The 12,913-nt window shown below is 40.8% G+C and overlaps 1 protein-coding gene across 2 annotated transcripts in view; it reads right to left on the bottom strand.

Annotated features, from left to right (window-relative positions):
• Window positions 1–12,913, bottom strand: part of Vwa8 (von Willebrand factor A domain containing 8) — a 330,350-nt gene that overhangs the window by 119,590 nt on the left and 197,847 nt on the right. For both annotated transcript variants that reach the window (XM_027390074.2, XM_027390075.2), the window contains 3 exons: window positions 12,658–12,777; window positions 7,096–7,301; window positions 4,431–4,582 (listed from right to left, as the gene is read on the bottom strand). In XM_027390074.2, the coding sequence (XP_027245875.1) occupies window positions 4,431–4,582; window positions 7,096–7,301; window positions 12,658–12,777 (478 nt within the window). The remainder of the gene's footprint in view (window positions 1–4,430; window positions 4,583–7,095; window positions 7,302–12,657; window positions 12,778–12,913) is intronic.

Raw genomic sequence — 12,913 nt, 5'->3', positions numbered from 1 at the left:
AGACAAGCACTCTGCAGCAAAAAGAGTGGCCATTTAGGTGACTTCAAAGTTGTGCCTCACAAGGCAGCAGAAGACAGTGTAAGAAACTGGAGGCAACCTTTCTGTGTAGTCACTTCACAATGGCCATGGCCTGGGAGGGTTCATCTTGTGTTCCAAGAAAGGAGAGAGTAGAGATGTGTGTGCTTCTTATACATATAGATGGGTTTATGTGTATAAAAATTTCTAGAGTTCTTATCTTTTCTGGACGAATTATTCAGAGTCTTATTCCAAGATCTTCAATCATGTCACAGAAAGAAAAAAAAACTTAGATATATTTGTGTGTGCATAATGCAAGTATATATATTATATATGATGATTTTCAATTGACTACTTGAAAATCATGTTTCTTTGCTTTTATAAGGCCTTTAAAACAATAACAATAAAATCATTAATTTTCAGTGTGTAGTAACTGTTTCATAAGTTGCCAAAATTTATTTTGTCATCAGAGTTGTAACACACACAGCATGTAGGTGCAGATAGATAGACAGACAGACAGACAGACAGACAGACAGACACACAAACCTCTGCCCCTGTTTTCTAAGAGTCTCTGTCTCAGATTACTTATCTACAAATGCAATTTTATACCTAGCATGTGTAAATGTGACTGTGTACAATAGGTTTATTGTGAGAATATTTTTAATTCGTGTAGAGAAAACTGCCTAGAAGGACACATGGCACCTGGTTACCTACAATGTTTCTGTGGCCATTCTCTAATATCCCATTGTCATCATCACAATAGTAAGACAATAAAAATGCTATAATCATTGTATTCTAAAGTAGTTGCATTTCTTTTGGATGCATGAAAGGACACTTTTTTCATTTTCATAACTGTTAAGTATAAAATAATGTATAAATCATTTAAAATAGAAGTTGAGAAAATGGGCTTTTCACCCCACCCTCTTTTAAGACATGTCTCCAGTATGGCAAATTTCATTTTTCATTTAGAAGTGCTGATACACGATAGCAGACCGTTTACTATGAAAAGGAACTTCAGAATAAGAGCTCAGTTGAGGTACAAACAAGAAATCTATGCTAAGAAAGTTTATAACTACATGCATAGGTACCTATGTTTATAGTAGATGGTCTGTATGCCTTTCCTTGGATATTTTTTCAACTTTTTTAAATTTAAATTAGAAACAGGATTGTTTTACATGACAATCCCAGTTCCCTTCTCCCTCCCGTCCTCCCCTACCACTCCCCCAACTAAAACCCTACCTATCACATATCCTTTCTGCTTGCCCTGGATGGTGAGGCCTTCCATAGGGTGTCACCAGAGTCTATTGTATCCTTTGGGATAGGGTCTAGGCCCACCCCCATGTGTCTTGGCTCAGGGAGTATTCCTCTATGTGGAATGGGCTCCCAAAGTCCACACCTGTGCTAGGGATAAGTACTGAACTACTACAGGAGGACCGTAGATTTCTGAGGTTTCCTCACAGAAACCCATGTCCCTGGGGTCTGGATCAGTCCCATGTTGGTATCCCAGGTATCAGACTGGGGAGCAAGAGTTCCCCGATGTTCAGGTCAGCTGTTTCCGTGGGTTTCACCAGCCTGGTCTGGACCCCTTTGCTTTTCACTCATACTTCTCTGCGACTGGGTTTTTAAAACTAATTCTGTCATGTATGTAGTATATAAATTAAGTGGCACCATACACATAAAATACATATAAATATAAAAATATAAAACAATGGCATTTAGCTGGGTGTTTTGATTGTATCTCTCCCTTTTGTAGTTTGTAATGCATGAGAAAAAGACATTTCAAAGAGATGATAAATACGATCAAATTGGGCACCCTGAGAGAAGTGACTTCAAAACAGAAATATGCTTCATGGAAAATATCAATTTCATTATTTTATTTGTTCTATAGGGAAACAACTAGTCAGAATAATCAGTGGTGTGTGCCACATGTAGCCATTAAAAATCTGGATCCTTTAGTGTCATAGGGAGGCAAAGGAGTATTGGGATTACAACTAAATGCTTTAGTTTTAATGTCATTGTGCTTATTTTTTGTTTTGTTTCCTTTTTCTAAACACGGTTTCTCTGTGTAGCTTTGGAGGCTGTCCTGGAATTTGCTCTGTAGACCAGGCTGGCCTTGAACTCACAGAGATCGGCCTGCCTCTGCCTCCTGAGCGCTGGGGTTAAGGGCGTGTGCTATGGCATGACTTCTGACACTCAAGTTTCAGATTTTGGCTTTTCAGATTAGGATGCTCAATGTGTATTACTTATAAAGTTTCAGCTTGCTTTTACAGACAAGGGGCACATGAAGACTATGCTGCAGGGCAAAGGCTATTAGACAAGCTGCATGAGGAGAAGCAACACACACTCCAGCCGTGACCAGGACAGTCTTATCCACATCTGCTTTTACAGTTACTGCCAATACTTCCCCTTCCATTCTCAAAAATGCTGATTTGAATAGCAAATTCTTATGTTTTTGAGAATGAAATGCTCTCATTTTCACCAGCAGCATAAGATACTTCTCTAAATTCAAATGCCTGAAGCAAAACTCTACTAGGCCAGCTATGTCAGACCTAGGTATGCAGTCTGAATATATGACAGACTACTGAATTCCAAAGCTGTCATCTTGCTGACTTTATCACTGTCTTCTCCAATATAAGGCAGGTCACGTGACAGGAAGAGTCCTATAGACCCCATGGGTTTCATGGAAGGACCAGAAAACACCACCACTGCTGCTGAGCTGCTGAAGTTACTAGAATTTAGAGATGAAAACCTGCTTTGAATGACTGTGCAAATTATATAGGATACAGTCACTTCTACCCCAAGAAAAATCCACTTTCTCTCCATAGCGGCTTTAAGCTTATTTTTAGCTCACTGCAGTGGGTGGACAGCTGGCTGTGTCTAAGCCAATCTCAAGGATGAGTCTGACCCTCTTGTCTCCAGGCCTCCATTCTGAGCAGCAGAGCTGCTAGTCACTTGCCCTGGCAGGTATGAACATGCTGTACCAGGAGCTGTAGTTTAAAGCTAAGGATGATGAGGATGGCAAACCATTTCTGCCTGCCTTCCATGAGAAAACTGCCAGCAATTTTCTTATGATTGATATGCCTAACCGGTACATGTTTTAATCTTTAAAATTAAACACAAGCACTAGGAGATTAGCTGTAATTCACAAGCCTGATTTTCACAGAGCTGGAATTCTAATTACATAAACTTGTTAACAGTGGTAAAAACATCCTATTTCCAATAGAAAAGGAAAATGAGAGTTTGTAAGAGCGATAGTGACAGAAGCTTGTATGTTAGAGACACTTTCTGAACACTAATAGAGAAGATATGTTATATCCAACAAATTACTTGGTTCAAAATGCTCATAAGGACTGCTAAACAGCCACTGAAATAGTACTGTATAGACAAACACAGCATTAGCAACTGACTCCCACTCACTTTTCCTAAAGAAAATCACTCACTCACCGAAAACACAAATGCACTCAGAACATCTAATGTAATACCATCTTGGTGCTTTTATCACAGAAGGGAAATACTTGTTTCTCTTTGAGAAGTTCTTGTCAGTAACTTATTTTTCTTGGCTTCTATGTTTTTATAATGGCTTCAAACAATGAGGATATGTATACTTAGGAAAATACATATTGCCATAGTAATCACTGATTTAAATTTAAACTCTTTCTAAACAGTCCCTCCCATAAGAGAATAAGATCTGGTAATTTATTAAGAATTTTAATTGTTCCCTGTGAATTTATGATAACCTAAATTTTGTAGACAAAGATGGCATAAAATGCATTATCAATAAACTCCCATCACAACAATAATTTTCCAGGTAATAAAACTCTCACTACCTCTGATCAACAATGTATTTGGTTTGAGCATACACAAGGTGGGATGTCAGCCATGTGCTAGGAATCTGATTGTTCTCACTCTCTCTCTCATCTATAAAGCTAAAATAAGTACCCTCAGATCTGTTTTAGTTTGATAACTTTAGAAGCCTATCATAGAGAAAAGTTTATGGTGACTGAAATCAGAGCATCTTAGCAAATGAATTAAAAGAGCACTTTATACAGTGTTCATATTTGGACACTGATTTGCACTGGATTATGAAATAACAAGACCCACAGTCATTCAACAAAAGGACACAGACTGATAAAGAAACAAATATTTCCCTTTATTTGAGTGTATTACAACTACTTGTGGGATATGCATAATAACTGAAATCCTTAATTTACAGGTCTATAAATGCTGCTACTTAACTGAGAACCAGCCAGCAAACAGTAGCCACCTGAAGAGCACTACTTATGGAGGGTTTCCCACATCAATTCAGGGTTTCCCACACCAACTCAACTTAGTGTCTACAGTAAATTAGGAACTAGAGACATCTAAGAGTCAGAAGAACAATGCTCAAATTATTTATCAATAGTGGGTTTCCTTACTCCTTTGCCAGATGCACATTGGTAGGCTTTGCTCCAATTGGGATCCCATATTTGTGCAAAGTGTTCATCAAAATTTCCCTCATGTCATTGTTGTAAGAATCAAAATCAAATACATTCCGAACCACACTGGCGAGACCTTCGGTGGGAAATTTCTATATGGGAAAAAAAACAAAAAACTTCATTATATAAGTGATAAAGCATACAACATTATAAAGGTTTATAAAACCGATAGAGTAATAGTATACTAATGAATTTCAGCAAAAATGCATTGGCTGTGTTTGATAATCAGACGGTAGGAATACACCCTTATCTTTAGTGGTCACTGAGATAGCTTATTTTCCTTTTGAGATACACAATAGAAATAGTGGAGGTCAGTTCTTCCTCTCAGGTGTCAGGGCCCTGCACAGACTTTCTGTTGCCTTCTGAAACCTGCCTACTGCTGCACTTTCAAACCAGCCAAGATGGGAAACAGACTAGGTGCCCACTGACAGATTGATCTGTGGTATGTGCACACATCGGGATTTATGCAGCCATACAGAATGAAAGTGTGTCACTCACAGGAAAATGCATGGAACTGGAGATCATGATATAAGCCAGAAGCAGAGAGGGAAGCATTCTGTATTTTCTCTCATATGTGGGATCGGGACTGAACAAAATACACAAAGGACATGAGAGTAGGAGCAGGGACTGTGAGTGGTGAGAAAGAGGTTTAAAGGGAGAGAAGGGGGACAAAAGAGGGTGATAAGGCAAAGACAAAATATCACATTTTCTCTTACATGAACAATCGGTTTTAACTGTATATACACACATGGAAGAACGGAGACGGGAACGATTTGGGCAGAAAGGAACCAGTATGAGGTGAAGAGGAGCCACAGGGGCGAGCAGCGGGGGAGGAGTGGATGGAGCAAGGTACCACGCCATGTATGTACAAAAAGCGCGGGATGAAACGCGTTATTCTGTACTCTACACAAAAAGCAATTAAAAAAAAAGAAAAACGGGCCGGGCGTTGGTGGCACAAGCCTTTAATCCCAGCACTCGGGAGGCAGAGGCAGGTGGATCTCTGTGAGTTCTAGGCCAGCCTGGTCTCCAGAGCGAGTGCCAGGATAGGCTCCAAAGCTACACAGAGAAACCCTGTCTCGAAAAACCAAAAAGAAAAAAAAAAGAAAAAGAAAGAAAGAAAGAAAGAAGGAAAGAAAGAAAAAGAAAAACGGAGTAAGAGATTGACCAATTTAAACATACTAGCTAAATAAGGTGTTGAATGTCAACACAGACATCTCTAGAAAACTCAGTCTATGAATAAATGGAGGAAAAAGATAAATGGTAGAGAGGGGAAGGCCGACTTAAATGCAGGAAACATTTAAGGTGTCTGCCTGCTGGCATGCGGCGGTGACGGACGCAGGAGTCACCGCAGGTTGACATAAGCTGGCAGTTCCCCCGACTAATTTATTTTTCTTTTGGTGCTGATATCCAAGCTGGTGTGCTGGACTTAGCAAGGCTTTATAGGTAGAGTAAGCCTTTTCTTTTTCTTCTCATGTATGTTTTTTAGATGATAGAATACGGTATTTCTGATCTACACCTGACTCAACCTTTCTGCTCCCTCATGACCTCTGCAGAAGGATATGTGATAGGCAGGGTTTTGGTTGCAGGGGGGTGGGGGGTGGAGGGGTGGTAGGGAGGAAGGGAGAAGGGAACTGGGATTGTCATGTAATTGAATCTTGTTTCTAATTCAAATAGAACAATAAAAAGAATACAGTATTTCTGTATGTGTATATGTTATAGAATAATTAAACCAAGCGAATGGACCTATTTGTCATTTTGTGTAATTATGTTTTAATGGGGTAACCATTTAAAATCTACTCTCTTAGCAGTTTTGCAATGAAAATTCCATTATTATTAACAGCTCTTCAGTTACTGTGCTGGGTAATAGCTTCTCTTCCTTTGCAACTGAAGTTTTCTCCCTTTAAAAATCTCCCTTCCTTCTTACCTTCCAGTAACCTATTTTTCAGTGACGTTTTCTTAGAGGGTTAGAGACTGAATAGAGTTTGTTCATGAGTTAAAGGCTGTGACTGTTAGGAGGGAGTTCATTAGTTCCTATATAGAGTTTACATGATTTTTTGTTTTGTTTCTTTAACCAAGTGGACTATATATTGTGCATGACCAGAGGAATTTTATTCTCTCAAGTACTTATCCTATCTTGACAAATGTTCTTTTAGTATATTAACAGTTCTTGCTCTGATTTCTACCTTCATGTCATTTGTAATACTTTCTATTCAGATAGCACATGCTGGTTGTAAAAAGCCAAACATTTCCTTGTTGTTAATTATTTTCCTCCTCCACCTCCTCCTCCTCCTCCAACACACACACACACACACACACACACACACACACACACACACACACACCCCAAAAAAACCAAACCAAACCAAAAACAACCCATTAAATTTCTTAGCTGATTAGTAATGATCATGGCACAAAATCTTGCTAAACTAAAACCAATTCAAAGACTAAAGTAAGAATGATGACTGGTCTTCATGATTTATTACTTAAATTATACATACTTCATATCAGGTTATCTGACTGATTTATAACAAAATGGAAACACCAGTTATAAACTGTAAGACACAATGGTTTCTTCTAGATACCTCTGCACTGATGTATACCATACCTGTAAATGTTTGACAATGTTGACAACTTCTCTGGTAGAATAAGGGTAGTTAATAATCCCTTGGTCAGCCAAGTTCCTCAGCTCTCCAAAGGCTGCCACGAGCTTCTGAAGGATGGCTTCAGGCACGTTTGGGCCATACTGTTTGAGCATCTCAAGCTCTGAATGGGGCTTGGGGTTATCAATGGCATGACAGCTAAAAATGTCACCTACAGAAAGGAAGAAGGATTACATTCAGTGAGCAGTCAATCCACTGTAATATGCACAACAAAATGCAGTAGTGGTTTGAAGAGCCAGTAGTTACTCAGCAACTCACAAGGAGCCCATTTAACAAAAGAAATGCCCTAACCAGAAGAAAACTAAAGGATGTGTGGCTTATTCTGCACGAGCGAATTTCCATTAAAAGTTATGATACCTGAATACATGCTTCCTGGGAGATATTAAAATACACAGGGGCAGACTCCTTTGTCCTTGCCAAAGTACTCAGTGGTAATGGTTCAGTCTAGACCAGCAGCAACAAGACCTTATTTTGATTTAGGCACCATGTGGATAAACAGCTATTTTGTGTGTACATATGTAGGAGTGCTGTGTATATTTAAAAGAAACACAACCGCTTCAAACTTCATCTCACAGACTGACATTTTCAAATACAAACATTCAGGGTGGCTTTTTTTCCCATTGAAAATTAAAGTTATCATGAATGTAAAAAGGTACTTGGTCCCTCTACCATGCAGTCATCAAATAATTACTAAACATTTTCCAGACACTAAGTATAAACCATGGGATTATATATATATATATATATATATATATATATATATATATGATTTAAAAATCCCCATCCTTGTGGAGCTCATATTCTGCTAATTATATTCTGTTACAGTATATGACAGTGGAAGTCCTGGGAGAGGGCAGTCATGTGGGCCTCATTGAGAAGGTCAAGTCTGAGAATATATAGCTATGCGGAAGGACATACTAGGTGGTTAACACAGCTAAAGCAAAGACTCTAAAGCAAGTATAAAAGAGTGAGGCAGGAAAGTTGGAGACAGGATATGGGAAACATCACAAAGGATGTTGGAATCTGAGAGATGAGTCTATGCACAGAGAGAAACAGGCAGCCAGGGGGATTTCTACCAGAGTACTAGACTGCTGTCAAGAACAGACTATGAAGGGTGTAGGTCAGTGGTTCTCAAACTCATGCTGTAGAGAAACCATTTTCGTTGCTATTTCATAACTAATTTTGCTACTGTTATGAGTCATAATGTAAATATCTGTGTTTTCGGTTGGTCTTAGGTAACCCCTGTGAAATGGTCATTCGCTCCCAAAGGGGTTGTGACCCACAGGTCAAGAATTGCTGTGTAGGGCAACAAACACCCATCCATGGGTTGACAGCAGTGCTGTTCGTTTTGCTAGAAGAGGCTCTGACCAAACTGTCCTCCAAGAAGGTTACAATGCACCAGCTTTGGAAGGTAGTCTGTCTGGAACATGGTTAGGCATGCTTATTGCAGATGTTCCCTAAGCTCAGCTCCTTCTGCACAGTATTCCACCACAAGTGCAGGGGCTGGGTAGCTTCCTTCATGTTGTCCTGGGGGAACTGGGGCTTGAACAACCAGCTCAAATGCCCACTCACTGACGGCTGATTGTTTTAAAAAAATGTTTTGAGATAGGGTCTGATGGTCTGACATTAACCAAAGCTGACTGTGATCACTTCTCTCCTCTGGTCATCACTCCGTAGTACTGGCCAGCTTTATTCCTTCCTTCCTTCCTTCCTTCCTTCCTTCCTTCCTTCCTTCCTTCCTTCCTTCCTTCCTTCCTTCCCTCTCTCTCTCTCTCTCCTCTCTCTCTCTCTTTCTTTTTTTTTTTTTTTTTTTTTACTACCGCTTTCATCAGGAGACATAATCCTTCCTTTGCTTTTGACCCAGGGTCTGGTGTTTCCTGACATGAAATTGTGGCAGGCTAATTTATTAGGCAAAAGGGTAAAATCTTAGATTCTTCACAGACCATGACCACAGACAGGGGAAGAAACAAGAAACCCATAAATTAACCTATCATCATCATCTTCATTATTATAAATAATCAAGATGAGAGAAGGTGGTTGCCCCAACTAAAATGGTGGCCAATGTTGGTGATGGTGAGATAATTTTGAATGTATTTTATGAGCCAGTAAGATTTCCTGGTAGATGGTAAGACATGTACAAGAAAGGAAAGTCAAGAAAAAAAATTTGCTGTCAAGAAGGATGGAGTTACTATCATAAATCAAGGGGATTAAAGGGGATCTACGTAGCACCATTAACAGCTTTCTCACCACTTGGACCAAACACCTGATAAGAAGCAAGGTTTGTACAAGATCTGGCAATTCCACTCTTAGGCATATACCCAAAAGATTCACATTCATACAACATGGACATCTGTTCAACCATGTTCACAGAAGCATTATTTGTAATAGCCAGAACCTGGAAGCATCCTAGATACCACTCAATTGAAGAATGGATAAGAAAAAAAAAAACACAATGGAATCTTGAAATTCACAGGCAAATGGATGGAACTAGAAGAAACCATTCTGAGCAAGGTAACCCAATCACAAAAAGACAAACAGGGCACGTACTCACTGATTTCTCTTTAAACCTATAATGTCTCCCTCTATTATGGTATCTCTTAATTTGTTTTCCTCTGCTCTTCCTCCGACTCAACCTTTCTGCTCCCTCATGTCCTCCTCACTCCTTCTCTTCTCCCCCTCTCATTCTCCTAGCTCCCTCTCCCCTACCCCTACCATAGATGGATTTTAGACATAGAGCAAAGAATTACCAGCCCACAATCCAAACGCCAGAGAAGCTCGGAAACAAGGAGGACTCTAAGAGAGACACACATGGTCCTCTGGAGAAGGAGAAAGGGACAAGATCTCCTGAGCAAACTGGGAGCATGGGGGTAGGGGAGAGGGAGCTAGGAGAATGAGAAGGGGAGAAGAGAAGGGGTGAGGAGGACATGAGGGAGCAGAAAGGTTGAGTCGGAGGAAGAGCAGAGGAAAACAAATTAAGAGATACCATAATAGAGGGAGACATTATAGGTTTAAAGAGAAATCAGTCACTAGGAAAATGTCTGGAGATCTACAAAGATGACACCAGCTAACAATCCAAGCAACAGAAGAGAGGCTACCTTAAATGCCCTCCCCTGATAATGAGATTGATGACTGACTTATATGCCACCCTATAGCCTTCACCCAGCAGCTGGTGGAAGTAGAAGCAGACACCCACAGCTAATCACTGAAGTGAATTAGAGTTGCAGAGAAGGAGGACTGATGAACAAAGGGGTCCAGACCAGGCTGGTGAAACCCACAGAAACAGCTGACCTGAACAAGGCGGAGCTCTTGGTCCCCAGACTGATAGCTGGGAAACCAGCATGGGACTGATCCAGACCCCAGGAACGTGGGTGTCAGTGAGGAGACCTCAGAAATCCATGGGGCCTCCTGTAGCAGATCAGTACTTATCCCTAGCATAGGTGTGGACCTTGGGAACCCATTCCACACAGAGGGGTACTCCCTGAGCCAAGACACACAGAGGTGGGCCTAGGCACTATCCCAAAGGATATCACAAACTCCGAAGACCCCCTATGGAAGGCCTCACCCTCCATGGAGAGCCGAAAGGGTATGTGATAGGTAGGGTTTTAGTTGGGGAGGGGTGGTAGGGGAGGAGGGGAGGGAGAGGGAACTGGGAATGACATGTAAAACAATCTTGTTTCTAATTCAAATAAAAAAATGGAAAAAAAAAGAAAAATCCATTCAGTAATTCCTCATACTGTGGGATTATTAGATCTAAGTTAAGGTCTTAATAACAGGTAAGTTGTAAGTAAGTGTTCAACAGGGAACTGGAGAGTCTGGCCCCAGGGAAAATTCATGGCAATAACAGTTACTTAAGTGATACTGTGAAATGACACGCTTTGATTTTTACCAAGGGAATGAGGGTAGATAGATAAAGGAACACCAGAACATTCTATGAAGGAGTCAATGAAGAAACTGTGGAATGGTCATCAGTGTGGGAAGAAGCCCAGAAAGCACTGAGGCAGGACCAGACATTAAGTGAGGACAGGAAAGTGACTGATTGTGGCTACTGTCCTAAACACTACTGATGGTTTAAGACATAGCCAGGAAGCCCATCACTGTGTTTAGTCATGAAAATGGCCCCAGTAATTTAGTCAAGAATTGCTTCTGTTGGGTGATTCAGGCAAGATCTAATTAGAACTGACTTGAGAGGGTTGAAGAAGAAATGGATGTTGGAACTGCAACTTCTGAACACAAACCGCTGTTGAGAGTTTCTAACAGTAGCTTTCAAAAAAGTAGGTAAACAGAGAGACCCTGTCTTAAAAAAAAAAAAAAAATCTAAGGTGCCAAGCGGTCAGGGATTTAGAAGACCAAAGCTGTCCAGCAACCACTGTGGGGAGAGGGGGGAGTAGAGTGGAAAGGAAAGAGGAAGATGGAAGAGGGGAAGGAAGAGGGTTGGAACGGGTGGCAGGGAAAAAAGAGCCGTCAGGAATGAGAATGACTGTAACACATGGTGCTGGCAGACAGAGACAGAATGGACAATGAGCATCATTGTAGGTTTTAGAATGAATGTAAAAGGCAGAGCCTTGGGGTGACAGTGGCTGTGAGGAACCTGAACCCGAAAAGAACTTATACCTTTCCACACTAGAGAAAACTAGGCTTGCACTAGAGTGTTCACACATGAGCACATTTGAAGAGCAGTAGTAATGCAGGGATCCAAACAAAACTCAAGAAATAGTGTAAGTGAGCCCATAGTTTACATCTGTCTCTTCTAAAATGTATTGACTACCGTACTCATTTCCATGACTTATTGTTTCAGTAAATGTCTCAAGGACTGATTTTCATTTCAGCATACTAGTATTACTTATCTCATTTCTCTTAATAGCGGCACACTACTCTATTGTCCGGACACAGAATTTCTTTATCTGGTCTCCTTTGGAGAGGCAGTGGGTTCTTCTCATTCTGGTTATTATACACAATGCTGTGCTGACTATCCTCGTGCTCAAGTGGCTACATAGGTAAACCCAGTGGGACAAATCCCTTATGTGGAATTGTCAGATCAAATTCCTAACAGGAACCTGGGCCTGCTTTCTACTGTGCATGAGATTCCAGCAAAGAGGAATCCTCCTGCATGGCTGAGGATGGTGGTGATGATGATGATGATGATACATCCTCCAGGGCCTCCCTACTCAGTAGGAACCAGTCCCTGGCACAGTTGGCCTCAGACTTTTTAGAGGAGGTTATAGAAGTAGACTCTGACAGCCATTCATTATAGAGCATTAAAAAGCAAAGTCAGTGCAACTACTTAAGAAGAGAGGCGGTGAGTCAGACATAGACATGCAGTCCAGCTCGCAGCCTAGCTCTACCACTCATTAGCTAGGTGATTGCAGAAAAATAACCCCTGTGAGTATCAAAAACTCTCTCCCTCCTGAGGTGGCTATGATGGAATCACAGCCCATGCAGAGCAATAGCAGCCACTCTAGCATTGCTGCTGAAATTATTATTGTTATTATTATAGTCATTATTTTTACCTAAAGTGCCAAAGAAGTCATTGCCCAAGAAAGGGAAGCCAGGCCTGTTGGCCAGAACCACCATCCTGAAGTCAGGATGGATCACGATTACGTTTTCTCTTCCATCCACATTGGCAGCATCTGAAAAATGAAACAGGTAGTTTGTAAACTGCTCCAAACATCTTCAGGCATTCCTGACTCACTGGTCATCTACGCAAGGCTGTGTAGGACATACGATTAACACAGTGAGGCTCTCACTCAATCCAAAGGACCAGAA

This window comes from Cricetulus griseus (assembly GCF_003668045.3).
Source record: "Cricetulus griseus strain 17A/GY chromosome 1 unlocalized genomic scaffold, alternate assembly CriGri-PICRH-1.0 chr1_1, whole genome shotgun sequence".
Classification (NCBI taxonomy): Eukaryota; Metazoa; Chordata; class Mammalia; order Rodentia; family Cricetidae; genus Cricetulus; species Cricetulus griseus.
Note: the sequence above shows the minus strand (reverse complement) of the source record. Positions and strands in the feature narration are given on the sequence as shown.